This window comes from Lontra canadensis, unplaced genomic scaffold (genome assembly GCF_010015895.1).
Source record: "Lontra canadensis isolate GAN:19392208 unplaced genomic scaffold, GSC_riverotter_1.0 scaffold104, whole genome shotgun sequence".
Lineage (NCBI taxonomy): Eukaryota > Metazoa > Chordata > Mammalia > Carnivora > Mustelidae > Lontra > Lontra canadensis.
In genome coordinates, this window is record NW_022631098.1 from 2,741,088 (window position 1) to 2,759,927 (window position 18,840).

Consider the following 18,840-nt stretch of genomic DNA (forward strand, 5'->3'; position numbering starts at 1 on the left):
ACAGTTGAGTTATGTGGAAGTAGTAAAACTGACCATTTTTCCCATGTTGTGTTTAAGGACTTAATGGTGATTTACTTTCTGAATCATATTTTCATTTTATTTTTGAAATGACACAGATTTCCTTTCTCTTTGCAAATGATAATGGTTCTGAAAGTCAATAATGGCTTTCACCAGAATAGAAGGCTTCCAGTTTGAGGCTATCAATTAGAGAAGTGTTTATTTGAGTCCTGAAATATAAGACTAGATTATTTATCAGCCATTTTTTTTAAACCACAACTCCCCTTGTGTTTTCTTAGGTCAGAGATGAAGAGGAAGCCTTTCTGGATTGGAGTGATGATGATGATGATGATGATGATGGATTTGATCCAAGCACACTTCCAGATCCAGATAAGTACAGAAGCTCTGAAGAATCAGATAGTGAAGACCTGGAAAATAAAATTAGGTATGTTTTTACTTTTAGTAGGATTAAGTATATGTATCTTCTTCTCTGAATGCAGAGGTTGTGTAGAGACAAATGTTTTGTGCTTTTCTCATCATTTGGGGGGGCTCTCTTATTGTTTCTATGATCACTGTTAGTTGTAAGAGTTATAATAAGAGTTGTTTTTTCTCTTCTCTGTTCTTTATCCTTCTGAATCCTTTATGCTTAAGTATTAGTAGGGTATACTTGATGCAAACAGAGGCAGAATTTTATTTCAATTCACTGTTAAAGGACTCTGTTGAGAGTGTTGTTAAAAATTCTCTCTGAGGGGCGCCCGGGTGGCTCAGTGGGTTAAAGCCTCTGCCTTTGGCTCGGGTCATGATCCTGGGGTCCTGGGATCGAGCCCCGCATCGGGCTCTCTGCTCGGCGGGGAGCCTGCTTCCTCCTCTTTCTCTGACTGCCTCTCTGCCTACTTGTGATCTCTCTCTCTGCAAATAAATAAATGAAATCTTTAAAAAAAAAAAATTCTCTCTGAATTTTAAAAAAGGGCAGTTACACTTTCACATTTTTATATAAAATTAAATAACAAATACATAAAGTAATGGAAAACTTAAACATAAACAGCCCTTGATAAATTCTCTCAATTTAAAATCCATTCATTTGTAATGTGAACTTATTTGCAACCATGCCAAAAACAGATGAAATGCACTGAATTGAAAAATAGTGTGATTTGCTCAGCATTTGTTTTCAGAGTACTGTGTATTAGATTATGTTGCGATTGTGTTGGTTTAAGAGTTGACGGCACTGAACTTTGTGGACATTCTAAACCAGTGAGACTCTTCAGGCAGAATGGAGGTACTGATGACAGCCGAAGTTCATTTGACTGAAGCATAGAGTGCTTGTTGGAAGCCTGACTACTAGCTCAGGGATTTGGAAGTTGGAGAGAGAGGCCACAAAGAGCTATAATCTGGTTTTAAGTAAGAACATTATGAAAAAATCTCAAAAAAGTTATCCCCTAAAGAGTAAATGCTAAAGGGGGAATCATTTCAGGGTTACTCTTGTGTTCATATAAACATATAATTACTTTACAATACTGAAATGACATCTAAAATGCCGTCTTCCCAACTGATGCCAAAAACTTTAAACATTTGCTGTTGGACTGCTAGGTAGTGGACCTAATGGTTTTCTAGTATTTCTAGTGGACATAAAGCAGACCAGGTAGTGAACATACTAGCTTTACTACCAAAGGGGTACCACAGGTGAAAATAATTTGATTAAGACTTAGAAAAATATATAAGTAGGTGCCATAGGTAAATAATTTAGGTTCAGGGCTGTAGTCCTAATCTTGAAAAATTTATCTTTAAGGGGAAATATTCACACTTTGCTTCAGAAAGTTCCTTGGTGCCCATGTTGAGACCTTGGTGAACTAGCAGTTCATTAAGTGGTTAGGTGGATGCTTCCCCATATATTCTAAAATAAATGTCCCTTTTTCATTTGGGAATGAAATTGGTTTATGGGATCTCCATTCTGATAGATGTGGTCTCACATCTATCAGATTGGTTTTATGGGATCTCCATTCTGATAGATGTGGTCTCACTCGACACATATGACTTTATATCATTAACTTCTTTTAAAAGACAACATTCAATTGAGTAAAAGTTAGATTTTGATGGATTTATTCAACAATTCAGGAAATCAGCAATATCCCATTTAGCATATACAAAGGCACTCTGTGGAACTCCAGCACAAAATGAAAGACTTTTATAGGTAGGGAGGAGCAGGAAAAGGATTTGTTTGCTTGGTTGGTTTTGTTTATCAAAGAGAGGCTTGTTTCAGGCAAGGTCACCTTCCTATAGGGGATGGAAGGGGTCTCTTGGGCAGATGACCTCACTAGTGCCAACGTTGTGATTCCAGATTGACTGGTTCTGGGTCACTTTCCTGGGAGGGGCTGAACCCACAACTAGGCTAGGTATTAAGTCTTGGTTTATTGATGTGGGGCTTGGCACAAGTGACTCCATTTGAGGCCTATTATCGCTTTTTTAACACTTCCAAATGTTTCTGTATAATTTTACTCTCTGGAGAGAACATTCATGGGCTCTCACTGTTTATTATTCTGTGATATTTTGCGTATCCATCTGACATACGTTTAAAACGCAGAACCTACCTTTGAAGTCATTGCCATATGCCAGCATTCCTTCTGCATCTGATTCATAATGATTTTTTCCCTAACAATTCCTATGATAGCTTCTAGGTCATCCTTAATCTGTGTGCAGCAGACGTGTCATTTCATTCTTCTGGCATTTCTTACCTTCACAGTGACATTTCTCTGCTACCACCTCGTTAGTGTGACTTGTTCTCTAGTAGCTTCCTGTGCTTCACCCTCTTAAATGGCCTGAAAATGCTTCCAAGCTAGAAACTGTGTTTTGTGTCAACAGCTGTAGCTCCTGCCTCTATTCCTTTGTCCACTGTTATTATCATAGGCACAGAGAAGGTCCTGAAATATTTGAATTGATTGATTGATTGATGAAGGAGAATTGTAGAGCAAAAAAAGAAAAGTCTAACCATCAGCAACTATATAATTGGTCCTAATAGTTTAAATGATATAAGAGAACAGAATAGATGGTTGGAGAACTGGAGAAGCTAACTTCAGATAGTGTAATGGTGAGGGACAAGAAGACCAGAATACCTTAAGATGCCAAAGCATCTTAACTTAAATGTTCAGATGGAAAATAATTAAACATTACATGAAAATTAAAATGGTTTTAATTTCAGGCACAGCTAGTAAACTATATTAACAGAAATCAAAAGGAATTGGTAAACTTGTCCTATACTGAAGAGAGATCATCTTATGTTGGAGAAGTTACCAACCAGGACTTATTCCCTTTGGCACATGTCAGGACTTCCTAGCAGTTTTGTTTTTGTTTGTGATGACAGTGATTATCTAGTGTACCCTCTCTTCTTGTAGATAAAGAAACCAAGGCTTCAGGGGATAAAATAATGTGTGATCACAGTACCAAGTTAGGGACCTATCACGATAATGTGCGTAAATCAAATTGACTCCATGTTTCTAATACTCCAATGAAGTTATATAGAATTACTCTAGCATTAGGAAGGGTGGCTCAGGAACATAGTCTGAAGACTAGTTTTATGTCATTTGGGTAAAGACTTGATCCATGAACTAACTATAGGATAGATGTGACTAGATTATGGTTTCCCAACTTCAACATTACTAACCTCCTATACAGATAATTCTTAGTTTTGGTGGATTGGGAGTGATTGTAGACTGTTGAACACTATCCCTGGCCTCTGCCACCAGTGCTTCCCTAGTTGGGACAACCAGAATTATCTCAGACATTGCCACATATCCCTCAAGGAGCAAAATCTCCCACTGGAGTAGACCCAGGATGGCAGGTCCATATTATACTCGTCCAGTATTTACTTTGTGTATATTCCTTTGCATTTAGCCCAAGTGGTCCTTCTCAGTACAGTCTGTATCAATCAGTTGGGATTCCTACTCAAGATAAAACCTATTTGCCATTCCCAAACTAAGGCAGAGTGTCGGGTGATTACAAGGTGTAGCCGAAGTGTGAAATGCCTGTATATACTCTACCTACATTTTTCTCCCTTTCCCCTTCTCTGTTAAAATGACCTCAGTGAAAATGAATAAAGATAAATGTAAACTAAAACCAAAATTGTATTTAGATAAGTAAAAGTATTCACAGGTAAATCCATATATACTAGAATTTTGACAGTGGTAATTGCTGCTGTTCCTGCTGTTTATAATACCAGCACCAGCACAGTTTTACTGTATTATCCGAGTTGGGCTGCATCTTTATTCCTTCGCCTCCCATAAACAGGAAGAGGTGCTGGGATTTTGTGATGTCAGCTTTCGAGGGCCCTCCTGGCATGCTCACGGGTTTTTATTTGCTGCGTTGTTTCTAACCTCAGCTCAGTAATTGCAGCAGCAGTGAGTGTGTCAGCCTCTTGGTCATCTTCGCTCTCCCAGTGGGTTATTCTCTGCTTATTAACTTCGCATTTTCTGATATGCGTTTACTTTTATGGGACCAAATAACACTAATTAGAAAATGGCTCAGTCCCAAAGTAGCTTGAGCCAGTTTCTTTGAAAGTTTTTTCTAGGTATTTCTTTGTCCTTTACCTCAGTGATAACCCTAAATATTCAGCTTGAGTAACACTTTTGTCGCTCTACATAGAGAGACATAGTCATAGGAAATAGGCAAAGGAGAGCCAGATGTAGTGGAGAATGACTGAATCTGAGGTGGATAATTCTTCCTCAGAGAGGCACGATAGGGTTTTGAAGAGTGTACCTGTGTCTCCCTCAGCACAGTGCAGTAGAATTTAACCCATCCTTAACCCGCTGTAGAATTCTCAGAATTGTCGACTCTAACACCGATTCCTGGGATTCTGATGTGTGGGATTCAGCTTCTTTAAGTTAGCATGACAAGAAGAGTTCTCTTGCTTAAAAGAGTTCTCAGCGACAATGAAAATAACATGACCTTGAGTTCCTTTGAAGGAGCTTTAAGAATGTTTTCATTAGTAGCTCATTTATCCCCAGAAAGAGAGCAGTGGGATAGGAGGAACAGTAATGTCCCCCCATAGTACAGAGGATGTCACCTGGCTAGTCAGCAGCAGATGGCTGAGTTCCGGCAGAGGCTCTGAGCTTTTGTGTGCTATTTTTGAAAACAGAGAAGGGAGAGCTTGCTTTGACACCATGTGGTCTCTTTCCTCATCTTCTATCCTGCTTACACATTGGCCCAGGCTGTGTTTTACTCTGTAGCTTCCCCTTCTGGTTCCTCCTAACTGTGGAATTAGCATAGGTAGAGTTACTACACGATGTGTTAGCATTTGTCATTATCATCGTTGTTACTAAAATAGAACAGTTTGGTAGGAACCTAGCTCTTTGCTGCATTGGAGTAGCATTGGTAGCATTGTGGGATTCATTGGTCTGCTAGGAATGGCACAGAATCATGTTCTTGCCTCTAGTGAATTTTGATACAGACTTTTATACCTTCAGAGGAAGAAAGACCTCAAGTATTAGAATTGTCTTTGTACTACTAAGTGATTTTTTAATTCTTTTTTTTTTTTTTAAGATTTTATTTATTTATTTGACAGACAGAGATCACAAGTAGGCAGAGAGCCAGGCAGAGAGAGAGAGAAGCAGGCTCCCTGCTGAGCAGAGAGCCCGATGCGGGACTCGATCCCAGGACCCCGAGATCATGACCTGAGCCGAAGGCAGAGGCTTTAACCCACTGAGCCACCCAGGCGCCCTGATTTTTTAATTCTTGATCTCCCCAACAGGCTATGTAATGTATACTGCTTTCACAATAAGAATATTTGGCTATTTTCTGTATGTGGTGCCAAGAACTGGAGTGAGAACTTTCTGTATTATTTAAATCATGTTCTACTTATTTAAGAATTAAATATATCCCCTTACTGGTTAGTCTCCAGCTTGTTGTAATATTTCTTCTGTCTGTTCTTTCAACTAAGAGTTTTTTAGTAATCATGTGCCAGGTAATAGTGAGTGCAGGTACAGAGGATGAAACATTTAAAAAAAAATACCTTTCCTGCTCTCACGGTTTTTAGTTTAGCAAAGGTTGTGGATAGCTAAGCATGCAATTAGGGAAAAACAGGATGGATACTTGCTGTGATCTGTGCCCTGGGAGAGGTGGAGGTGAGCAAGGTAGGTAGGGAGGGAGCTCAGGTGAGGAATCTAACCTGGGCTTGGTGGCTCTGGAAGAGCTTCCTGAAGGGAGTGACATCTGAGTGAAACCTGAATGAAGTTTTCAGTCTTGCATGAGCAGGGAGAAGATAGGTTGCCCTTCTCAACAGTGCGGCCTTTGAAGTGAAACAAGAGTATCTTTAACCATATTCCAATTAAACTCTTCTTTCACTAAAATTGTTCCTTTTAGCTGTTCCTCACAAGCTGGGAGATTTGGTTTTGAGCATGTAATGTAAGATTAATTTTTGTATATCTAGTAGCATTCATCATCCTTGGTTTATGGCCATCTTCATGTGAATTGCTAATGATGAAAATTTGCAAAGTATTGAATACGATGAAAAAGAAGCAGCTGGGTGTTCAAGATAGTCATTATTCAGTCAAATTAAGTTTTTAATATTTATAATCCTAACCTTTTTCAAACAAAAAAAAAAAGGAAAGAGAAGAAGGTTGTGGTTAGACTTTTACTGCCTGATAATGTGTCAGTGTTTTTTTTCACAGACTAGTCTCTGGCCATGGCAGATTGCTTTATAAAAAAATCCTTCCAGGGGAGGCGCGCTTGGTCGATTATTCTAGGTGGCATAGGACCCATTACATCTATAATTTGTACTGAGACTGTTGGCATAGTTCAGACATGATAACTTCTATATGGATTGACGCCTTTTCCTGCACAGAATAAACTGCTTTTCATCTCCCATCTGGAGCTGTCCTTTTTGGCTTTTGCGACACAGCTCTGCATCGAAAGATTGATGAAGGATTTTTGTTCTGTTTTTTTCATTTGTTTGGGGGTTTTGTTTTATTTTTCAGCTGTGTTCCCTGTTAGCTTTATGGTTTTGAGTGAACTTGAGTTATCTTTAAGATTTGTCTCCTGTCTAATGGAGGTGACCCACGTTCTTCTGTGTGGTGTCTCCTCATGTTGTTCTGTGACATTTTTTCATTACATCTTGCTACCCAACTTCTCTTCCAGAACTAAACAGTCAGCTTTATAACATGCGGAAGGCTTTCCACCTGCAACAGAAATACGTATGACTCAGAGGAGAATTTCTGGGGAAGGAAAATGGTCAGAAAGTATTTTCATTTCTTTTTAACTTTTTTTGGTTGGGACCAGTTATGCACATTCCATATTTTATATGAATTTTACTGGAATTATTGGTACTTATTTTTTAAGGGGAATTTTTTTTTTCCTCAGAGTCTAAGTATTGTGAAAAGAAAAATGCTGTTGACTACAGTTCCATTTACTTGAATCTCCGTTCGCTGGTGAATCTAGTTGTGGGGCGGATGAGGAAAGAAGTCAGCTCAGCTTAATGATATATTGACTTTATTGTGTGCCTGCCATTCTTTCCTTTCACTCTTTGTAACTTCAGGAGATTTATCTGATTCTAAACCTCGCAGCTTTCAAGGGAAAATCTCCATCATCTCTTCTTATTTTTGAAATACAATGAATTATCACATTTCATAGGGCTTTGATCAGAACTTCATGTGAATTGTGGTTGACAAGGAGTTAATTTTACTTGACTTTCTTTAAATTGGGTTCATTTGATCTTTCTCCACTTTGTCATTGTCCACAAAACACAACACAACACAACAAAACGAAACAAAACAAAAAGAATATCCTGTGTGGCACATAGCATGAATGAACAAACTTAGATTGTTGGGTTGGGTGTGGGGAAAAGCAATATTATTTGTCTTGAGATTCACAGGGGAAAGGATGCTACCCATCAAGGAGGGAAAGTGTTATTTTCTGGGGTGAGGGTTAGGATGGGGAAGACGTATTTAGGAAATTTAGAATTTAGGAGGCTCCCAACTTGACTTTATTTGCGGTCCTGGTTTTTTGCCCTGTGCTTTCTGTTTCTCTCGTTTAGCCACCCACTGAATAACTGGGACTCAGTAACAGGAGTTTGTCATGTTTCAGAAGTGTTAGGGCCTCTGGGACGATGATGAATGAGTCCAATGCCAAGAAGCCAGAAGAACCATGTAGCAAGGGTAATTAACCAACTAGTAGGGTTCTCATGGCTGCTACCCAGAGTCTGGTGCATGGCAACTTTGTTTTCACTGAAAAGAGTATTGAGAACAACACTTTCTTAGGACGATCCTTTTCTTCGTTTCTTCATTTCTTCATGGCCTCATGTAGAATGAATTTCTAACTAATGATTATATAGCATTCCATTATTTATACACCATAATTTCCTTATCTACTCCCCTTTTAGAGGTCTAGGTTGTACCTTGCTTAGGTTTTTTTCATTTTTGTTATTTGATTTTGTTTACTTTTGCTTTTGCCATTATAAGTATTTTTTAAATTGAGATAATATTAGTATGTAACATTATATTACTTTAAGGTGTACAACATTGTTATTTGACAAATATATGGAATACAAAATAATTACCATCAAAAGTCTGCTTACCATCTGTCAACATACAATTTGACCCCTTTTACCCATTTCACTTACACCCCCAACTCCTTTCCCTTCTGGTAACCATCAGTCTGTTTTCTGTTATCTGTGAGCTTATTGTGGTATTCTTTTGCTTGTTCATTTCCTTTGTTTTGTTTTGTTTTTCAGATTCTATGTGTATGAGTAAAATCATACAGTACTTATCTTTCTCCGTGTGATTTATTTTACTTAACATAATGCACTCAGGGTCCATCCATGTTGTCACAAATAGCAAGATTTTGTTCTTATTTATGGCTGAGTAGTAATCCATTGTTTACTTACACCACAACTTTATCCATTTATCTATTGATGGACATTAAGGTTTTTTCTGTATCTTAGTTATTGTAAATAATGCTACAGTGAACCTATAGGAGTCCATATGTCTTTTTGAATTGGTGTTTTCATTTTCTTTGAATAAATACCAGGAGTGGAAAAGCTGGATCATGCAGTAGATCTGTTCCTAATTTTTGAGGAATCTGTGTGCTGTTTTCCACAGTGGCTGTAAAGTTTGCGTTCCCACCAATAGTGCACATCCGTTTCTCCACATCCTCACCAACACTTGCTAGTTCTTGCCCTTTTGATAATAGCCATCCTAACAGGTGTGAGGTAATATCTCATTGTAGTTTTGAATTACATGGTTAGTGATGTTGAATATAATTTCATGTATCTGTTGGCCATCTGTATGGCTTCTTTGGAAAGAAAGATCTATTCAGATCACCTGCCTATTTTTTAAGGTTTTTTTTTTTCAGTTGTTGATTCACATATTCTATATTTAGTTTGGTTATTAACCCCTTATGGAATATGGTTTACAAATATCTTCTCCCATTCAATAGGTTGCCTTTTCATTTTGATGATGATTTCCCTTGCTGTACAGAAGATTTTAGTTTGATGTAGTTTTATTTGTTTATTTTTGCTTTTGCTTCCATTGCCCTTGGAGTCAGATTTACAAACACATCATTGAGATTGATGTCAAGGAGCTTCCTGCATAAGCTTTTCTCCATGAATTTTATGGTTTCAAGTCTTCTGTTCACACCTTTAATCCATTTTGAGTTAATTTTTGTGTATGGTGTAAGATGACAGTCTAGTTTTGGCTGACCAATTTTCTCAACACTATTTATTGGAGAGACTATCCTTTCTGCATTGTATGTTCTTGGCTCATTTGTCCCAGATTATCTCTGTAGATGTGGGTTTATTTATGGGCTCTTAGTTCTATTCCATTGACCTGTGTGTCTGTTTTGTGCCCATTCCATATTGTTTGGATTACTACAGCTTTTAGTACAGTTGAAGTTAGGAAAAGTGATACCTCCAACTTTGTTCTCCTGTTAAAGATTGCTTTGGCTCCTTAGGATCTTCTGTGGTTCCATACAAATTTCAGGATTATTTGTCCTCTTCTGTGAAAAAAAACCATTGGAATTTTGATAGGGATTATACTAAATCGATAGATTCCTTTGGTTATGTGGACATTTTAACAATACTAATTCCTCCATCCATGAGCACGAAGTATCTTTCCATTTATTTGAGTCTTCAGATTCTTTCATCAGTGTCTTACAGTTTTTAGTATACAGGTGTTTCACCTCCTTGGTTAAAATTTTTTCCTTGGTATTTTATTCTTTTTGATACAATTTTAATTTCTCTAACATTTGATCATTAGTGTATAGAAACGCCACTGATTTCTGTATATTAATTTTGCATCTTATAACTTTACTGAATGTATTTATTAGTTCTAACAGTTTCTTGATGACTTTGGGGTTTTCAGTAATAGCATGTTATCTGCAAATAGTTTTACTTTTTCTTTTCAATTCTTTCTTCTTCTGACATTTTATTTATCTATCTATCTATCTATCTATCTATCTATTTATTTATTTCCTAATTACTGTGCTTAGGACTTCTAGTACTATATTGAATGAAAGTGATGAGAGTGGGCATTGTTGTCTTGTTCCTAATCTTAAGAGGAAAGCTTTCAGTTTCGTCAGTATGCCTTTATTATGTTGAGGTACATTCCCTTTATACCTCTATGAGAGTTTCTGTCATAGATGTCATAGATGTCAAATTCTTTTTATGCATCTATTGAGATGATCACATGATCATATGATTTTTCTTCTTCATGTGCTGTATCATGTTGGTAGAGTTACAGATGTTGAATCAATCTTCCATTCCTGGAATAAATTTCACTTGATCATGGTGTGTGATCCCTTTTAATGTATTGCTGAACTTGGTTTGCTAATACTTTGTTGGGGATTTTGCATCTTTGTTCATCAAGGATATTGGCCTATAATTTTCTTCTTTTGTGGTGTCTTTGGTTTTTGTATCAGAGTAGTGCTGCCAGATGAGTTTGGAAGCATTCTCTCCTCTTTAGTTTTTTGGAGGAATTTGAGAAGGATGGGCATTTGATCTTCTTTAAATATTTGGTGGAATTCACCAGTGAAACCATCTGGTCCTGAGCTTTTGTTTCTGGGAAGTTTTTGATTAAGGATACACTTCACTTATAGAAGTTGGTCAATTCAGATTTTCTCTATATTCATGATTCATTCCTTGAAGATTGTGTGTTTGTAGGAATTTATCCAGTACTTGTAGATTGTCTGATTTGTTGGCATATAGTTGTTTGTAGTAGTTTCTTATGGTCCTTTGTGCTATGGTGTCAGTTGTTATCTTTTATTACTGATTTTATTTTTTGAGTCCTCTCCTTTTTTTCTTGATTTTGGTTGAGACTAGCTTGATTTTTCTTGAGACTATAAAGGACTGAGTTTGAATTTTGTTTATCTGCCACTTATTTTGTGGACTTGGATAAGTGGGAGAGTGATGCTAATAAATGACTTGGGGTTTCTAAGTGTCAGATTCCTTACATGAAATGTACATGTATGAGGTGATGTTCAAATCTTTCTTTCTCTTCATATATACATATATTCTACCATAGTTCTTCAGTTTTGTTGATCTTTTCAAAGAACCAGCACTTAGTTTCATTGATCTTTTTTATTACTGTTTTAGTCTCTATTTCATTTATTTCTGGTGTGATCTTAATATTTCCTTTCCTCTCCTAACTTTAAGCTTTATTTGTTCTTTTCTTAGTTGCTTTAGGTGTGAATTTAGATTGTTTACTTGGGATTCTTCTGGTTTCTTGAGGTCTTGAGGCCTGTGAACTTCCCTGTCAGAACCACTTTTGGTGTATCCCATAGATTTTGGTGTATCATACTTTGTTTACATTTGTCTTTAGGTAATTTTTTATTTCTCCCTTGATTTTTTTTTCACTGACTTATTGGTTGTTTAGCAGCATGTTGTTTAACTGCTGTGCTTTTTGTAGTTGTGCTAGTTTTCTTCTCTATACCATTGTGATTGGAACAGATGCTTGATGATTTAAATTTTTGAATTTATTGGGACTAGTTTCGTGGCCTAACATGTGAGCTCTCCTGAAGAATGTTCCATATATACTTGAGAAGAATGTGCATTCTGCTTATTTGGATGGAATATTACATATACATTTATTAAGCTCATCGGTTTAATGTGTCATTTAAGACTGATGTTTTTGTTTTGATTTCCTCTCTGGATGATCTGTCCATTGATGCAAGTGGGATATTACAGTCCCTTATTATTATTATGTTGCTGTCAGTTTCTCCCTTTAGGCCTGTCAGTATTTGTTTTATGTATTTTGTTGCTCGTATGTTGGATACATATATATATTTATAAATATTACATATTCTTGTTGGATTGACCCCTTTATCATTATGTGGTAATGTCTTCTATTACAGTATTTGTCTATTATAGCTATTGTCTTCTATTACAGTATTTGTTTAAAGTTTGTTTTGTTAGGTAAGAGTTTTGCTACACCACTTTTCATTTCCATTTGCCTGGAATGTCTTTCTCCATTCCTCTACTTTCATTCTGTAGGTGTCCTTACTTCTGTAGTTAGTCTTTTTTAGACAGCATATAGATGGATCATCCTTTTTTTTTTTTTTTAAATCCACTCAACCACTCTGTCTTTTGATTGGAAAGTGTAGTCTTTTTACATTTAAAGTAATGAATTATCGATTGGTATATATGTATTGCCATTTTGTTTATTGTTTTCAGGTTGTTTTTGTAGTTCTTTGTTCCTTCTTCTCTTGCCCTCCTCCCTTATGATTGATGATGAATTTCTTTAGTATTGGCATGGATTCCTTTCTCTTTGTTTTCTGGCTTTTCTGTAGTTCCTCTGTTCCTTTCTTTTTTCTCTCTTTCATTGTGGTTTGATGGCTTTCTGTAGTATTATGTTTGGATATTTTTCTCATTTTTTTGATGTATATTTACTGTAAATTTTTGTTCTGTGGTTACCATGAGGTTCACATATAACATCCTTTATATATAATAGTTGGTTTTAAGTTGATAGGAACTTAAATTTGAACACATTAGAAAAATTTATATTTTTACCCCCCCTACACATTTTGTATTTTTTTTTTAAGATTTTATTTATTTATTTGACAGAGAGATAGCACAAGGAGGCAGAGCAACAGGCAGAGAGAGAGGGAGAAGCAGGCTCTCCACTGAGCAGAGAGCCCAATGCAGGACTCGATCCCGGGACCCTGAGATCATGACCTGAGCCAAAGGCAGCTGCTCAACCAACTGAGCCACCCAGGCGCCCTCACATTTTGTATTTTGATGTCACATTTTTTATCTTTTTATTTTATGCATTCCTTAACTAATTATTATAGTTTGGGTACTTTTACCACTACTGTCTTTTTAGCTTTCTACTTACTTTATAAATGATTGATCCACTGTTTTTTGTATATATTTACCTTTTCCAGTGAGATTTTTACTTTCCTATATTTTCGTGTTATTAATTAGTGTCATTTCTTTTCAGCTTAAAGAAATCTCTTTTAACATTTCTTGTAAGTCCCGTTTAGTGGTGAATGAACTTTTTTTTTTTTTTAACTCTTTTGTTATTGTTGTTGTTGTTGTTTACCTGGAAAACTCTTAATCTCCCCTTCAATTCTGAATGATAACTATGCTGAGTAGAGAATTTCTTGGTTGGAAGAAGTTTCCTTGCAGCACTTTGGATATGTCATGCCACTTTCTTACTCCAGCAAAGTTTCTGCTCAAAACTCTGCGGAAAGCCTTAGAAGATTTCCCATGTACTTAGCAAGTTGTTTTCTTTTGCTGCTTTTGAGATTCTGTCTTTAACTATCTCCCCCAATGACACCCAGTCACTAAAAGGGAAACTTTATTGAGGCCCCAAGGCCTTGGGTCCCAGGCAGGAGGGAACCATGTGGGCAAAGGAAGAGCCAGTGGAGGGGCCTTATTTTACCTTCTTCTTGGGGTGCAGGTTGTTGGGGTGGCCACCTGCTTGATAGCACAGGGTGTATGTGGGCATGACACTAGAAGCAGATCATCTTGTCACAGTTGTATTCCTGCGCCAGCTGGCAGAAGAACTGCTCAGTGATGCCACCCTGCAGGTGAAGCACCAAGTACAGGGTAGATTCTTTCTGGATATTGTAGTCTGAGAAAGTGTGGTTATCCTCCAGCTGTTTGCTCCCCAAAGTTGGATGCCGCTAGTTAGGCAGGATGCCCTCCTCCGTGGTGTCACTGGGCTCATACTTAAGGGTGGTAGTCTTGCCTGTCAGGGTCTTCATAAAGGTCAGCATATCTGTGTCCACAAGGCCACCATCCATGAGCCACTTGGCCACTTCATTGAAAAGAAAGAATCTCTATCTTTAACTTTTAACCATTTTAATTATAATCTGTGTGGCTCTCTTTGGGTTCGTCTCTTTTGGAACTCTCTGGGCTTCCTTGATCTGAAATGTTGTTGCCTTCCTGTTTTCAAAAAAGTTTTCTGGCCCTTTCTTTTCTCCTTCTGGGCCCCCTGTAATGCAAATGTTATTTCACTTGATGTTGTCCCAAAGGTCCCTTAAGATATCTTCTCTTAAAAAAATTATTTTTCTTTTTGCCACAGTGTCCAGGTGAATACAGTTGTTTGATATTTCAGTTCAGGTATTATTCTTCAGCTCTGTGACTTCTGCTTGACATTTTCTTATATTTTTCTATCTCCTTGAAGTTCTCACTGTGTTCATCCATTCTTCTCCCAAGTTCAGTGACGAACATCACTCTGAACTCTTTATCAGATGGATCAATTATCTCTATTTTATTAAGGTCTTTTACTGAGGTTTTTTCTTGTTCTCTGATCTGGAGCATATTTCTCTGTCTCATTTGCCTCTCTGTGTTTGTTTCTAAATATTAGGTAAAATATCTATTTCCCCTACCCCAGAAAGAGTTCCCTATCCAGATGTCTCATGGAGCTCAGAGATGCTATCTCCCTTGGCCACTTGCACCAGGAACTCCGGGGGGCATTCCCCTGTATGAGTTCCATGTGCCTGCCTGCTATGGAGGGGCCCTCCTGCTGTGGCACAGGAGTGTGTGGGGATGTTGTACAGCCTGGCTGCATTGTGCTGCTGTGGCACTGGAGTGGGCAAGGCTCTTTCCTGGCCTGGCTGTAGTATGGAGGTAGGCAGGTCACTCAGCAGTGGGCACCCTCCAGTGCCAAGAGGCTTGAGGAAGAGTTCCAAAATGGTGCCTTCCAGCACTGGCACCAGCAAGTTAGAATTAAGACTTCAGAAATGACCCCTGCCAATGTCTGTGTCCCCGGAGAGTCCTAACCATGTTCCTGCCTCTCTGGCAGACTCCTCAAGATCAGTAAGTTGGTCTCCTTCACATGTGGTCTAGGTAGTATTGAAACTGGTATCTTTGTACCAGGTCCCAGAGTGAGGGAATCTCTTGAAAGCCCTTTATGAGCAGATTCTCTGTTCCCTACACTTTTCCTACATGTAATTCCCATTGGTTTCCATAGGCATTTTGGGGGCTCACCTCTCTTGTGCAGCATCTAGAGCTTGGTTGCGTGATGTGGAGCACAGACCCCTGACTTCTTTGGGAAAAGTTCTGTATCTGTGAGATTCCTCCCAATTATGCATCTCTCCTGGGCTTAGTTACTGTTTTGTTTTTATAATTTTGGCAAGGCTGTGTCACTTGTCCTACTTGTTTCAGGACTACTCTTTTATCCTTTGTTGTGGAGGCTCTGTTCATCTGGTTATCAGGTCTTTTTTCAGAGGAGATTATTTCGTATGTAACTAAATTCGTTGTGACCATGGGAAGAAGTGAGATTTGGATCTTGCTATGCCACCATATTGAACCCCTCCCTCCTGTCAGTATTTCTTTAATGGACAGCTTTGCTGAAGATTGGATTTTCTTTCTCTTGAAATCATTTGAAAGGCTAATGAGGAGTAAGACTAAACTGTAAAACTTAACTTTTCCAGATGTCTGGAACACTGGGGACAAGTTTGGGTAGGGGATGATCTTGAATATTGAAAACAAATACGTGAATAGTAGTTTGAGGAGAAAGGCTGATGTGCTTCTGGGAAGCACAAAACGTGTTACATACACATTAGCAGTGAGAAAAATACATACTATAAACCCAGCTTGTATGGGTGTTGAATTTTTTTTAATCTGAGGGAAGAGGAATAACTATGTATGTCTTCTAAATTACTGCAGAGAAGGGATTCTTAATCTGGGATCTACAAATCAGCTGTAGAGCAGTCTTGAACATCTTGAAATTGTATGCAAAAATGACGGTGTGGGCATACATACTGCGTAGACACTCCCATGCATTTATCTGGAAAGGGGAGCCATTTATTTTCATTGAATTCTGAAGTGGATTTATGAACCAGAAAAATAGAGATGGGGCCAGAACTTTTGCCAGTCCTAAATGACACATGTGCATTTTTCAGAAGGAAACATGTACGTGGACCGTTCATGTGATCGCAGTCCTCTGCCTTCTATTTATTCTCACCGAACCCAGCCTTTTCTCATTATTAGAACTTTGACCTAAAGGACATCTTTTGCTTTTACTCAGGTTTCTAATGGGTGCTGAGCCAAATAGTCTTTTGTTGACTACATTTTTTTTTTTAAGTCCAGTTTTAGTCCTGAGCAGCTAGAAAAAAAGTGTTAAGAACATGATGCATTTCAGTTCCATTTCTGCATGTGGGAGCCTTCGCCATCAGAATGAAGCTGGACAGATTTTATGGAATGTACTGCAGTAATTAATCTTCATTAGGACTGTTGCCATGGCCTTGTAAATTAAAACTTATGATAAGAGGGAAGGTCTCTGGCACAACATATTTGAATACCAGAGTGCCTATTCTTAAGGATAGATACAGAGATTTCTGAGATTTTTTTTTTAATGGTCCCAAGCTTATTTATTATTAGCTTAAAATTCTTTAGGAAAAAATCCAGGCTGCATTTCTTGATATGAATGCAGAAGGAGAGCTTTATACAAAAGGGGCACAAACTTGGGCACTCGGGTGCTGACTCTTGGTAGCTTTCCAAATGATTCGGCAGCATGTTGTAAAGAGAAACTCAAGGGCTTCTGTGTAAGTGAATTCTCAGTTTCCCATCTCAGTCCTCAGCTCCCTTACAGCTATATTAGTTGGCAGTTTCATCTGATTTCTTTCCTTTGCATTTCCCCCCCCCAAAAAAAAGGGAGAGAAAAAGCAAGAATTTGAAAGCTGCACAGACACTATAGCAAAGGGAGTGTGCTTTCTTCAGTGTGCACCCTGTCCTGGCTTTTGTTAGGTTTCTAAAAAGGCTTGGGTATTGATGTCGATCCCTGTTTTATGATGAATGTGCACAAATGTGCACATCCCTAATTGCACTTGAATAAATGCAGCTGCTACAGAGGTTAAGCGCTCGAACACGAGCAAGCCATCGTGTTGCTTCCAGCTGCGGTCTCTTTTCTAGTGTCAGGCTTACAGAATCCCCAGGGACTTTGGCTGCCATTTTATCACTTAATAATTGGAACTGCTTGCCCCAGTGTCCTTGGAAGTTTGGTGTTCACTGCAGTACATTGTATTTTTGCTAAGCCTGCATATACCAGGTGAGAAGTTGACAGGATTCCCCAGCAGATCATTTTCTTCTGTAGTGCCTTGGCCACAGTCATAACACACAGTGCTTGGAACATTCTTGAGGCTCAGAGTAGTCGTTCTGACTACAGCATCCTTGCAGCCCAGGGAGGAGGGTTTCCAGGTTACAGAGGACGTTCTGATCTCTTTTTATTGGATTTAATTCACACATCATTTATTTAAAGTATGCTGTTTAACAACGAGCGGTTTTCCTATTCATGGCAGGTACTAATGATTATGTTCTTTTTCTTGTAAGGTTTCATTTGTCGTTTTCCTCCCCACTTGTGTAAGTCTGGCTAAAACTTCCTAAGGGTCAGACAGAGAATTTTAAAAAATCAAGTGGTGTTAAGACCTAGGAGTTTCCTCTACGTGGAAAAATATCATGTCAGTGAATTAGCCTCTCCTTTTGCCTTTCTGTTTTTTTCAAAGATTTATCTGGGGGAGAGAGAGTGTGTGTGTGAAAGTGGCAGCAAGGGGGAGAGGGAGAGAGAGAATCTCAAGCAGACTCCCTGCTGAGAGTGGAGCCTGACCCAGGGCTTGATCTCGTGACCCATGAGATCGTTACCTGAGCCAAAATCAAGAGTCAGAAGCCCAACAAACTGAGCCACCCAGGTGCCCTTGCCTTTCTCTTTTAACACATAGGACTTTAAACAGTGTCTGCTCCTGGTAGGATGGTCTTACAGGCATCTGTCTCTCAAAAATAATTGCTGTAGCAGTTATTAAATAAGAATTTCATCAAGTTCTACGGACTAAGAGACTGAATGCCTTCCCACATAAACCACTGCATATAATTTGGGAATATTGATCTGTGTGCCATATTATCATAAACTTTGCAACATGGGGAGAGGTAGGAATTTTGTGAAATGAGGTCTATTAAAACAAAGATAAGGGGGCGCCTGGGTGGCTCAGTGGGTTAAGCTGCTGCCTTCAGCTCAGGTCATGATCTCAGGGTCCTGGGATCGAGTCCCACATCGGGCTCTCTGCTCAGCAGGAAACCTGCTTCCTCCTCTCTCTCTGTCTGCCTCTCTGCCTGCTTGTGATCTCTGTCAAATAAATAAATAAAATCTTAAAAAAAAAAAAAAAAACAAAGGCAAGCTAGTTAGCCTTGTGGGAAAACTGGCTTTTGGACTTAGACCTGAATTTGAAACTTCCTTCCTTTTTTAAATTTTGGACCATGGACAAGTTACTTAATCTCTGTGACCCTCAATTTTCTTCACTAGTCAAATGAAGATAATTTTTTCCTTGCAAGGTTTTTGTGATAATCTAACAAAGGTAAAAAGAAAGAGTATGATACGTAACAGGATCATAAATATATGATAATCTTTTTAATCACTAAGAGCAGAACTC

General features: G+C 38.3%; 1 protein-coding gene and 1 pseudogene across 1 annotated transcript in view; one reads left to right on the top strand and one right to left on the bottom strand.

Moving 5' to 3' along the window:
* Nucleotides 1-18,840, top strand: part of DDX10 (DEAD-box helicase 10) — a 268,604-nt gene that overhangs the window by 228,700 nt on the left and 21,064 nt on the right. Inside the window, exon 17 of the mRNA XM_032838466.1 lies at nt 297-442. Coding sequence (XP_032694357.1) covers nt 297-442 — 146 coding nt within the window. The remainder of the gene's footprint in view (nt 1-296; nt 443-18,840) is intronic.
* Nucleotides 13,845-14,190, bottom strand: LOC116855609 (annotated as a pseudogene).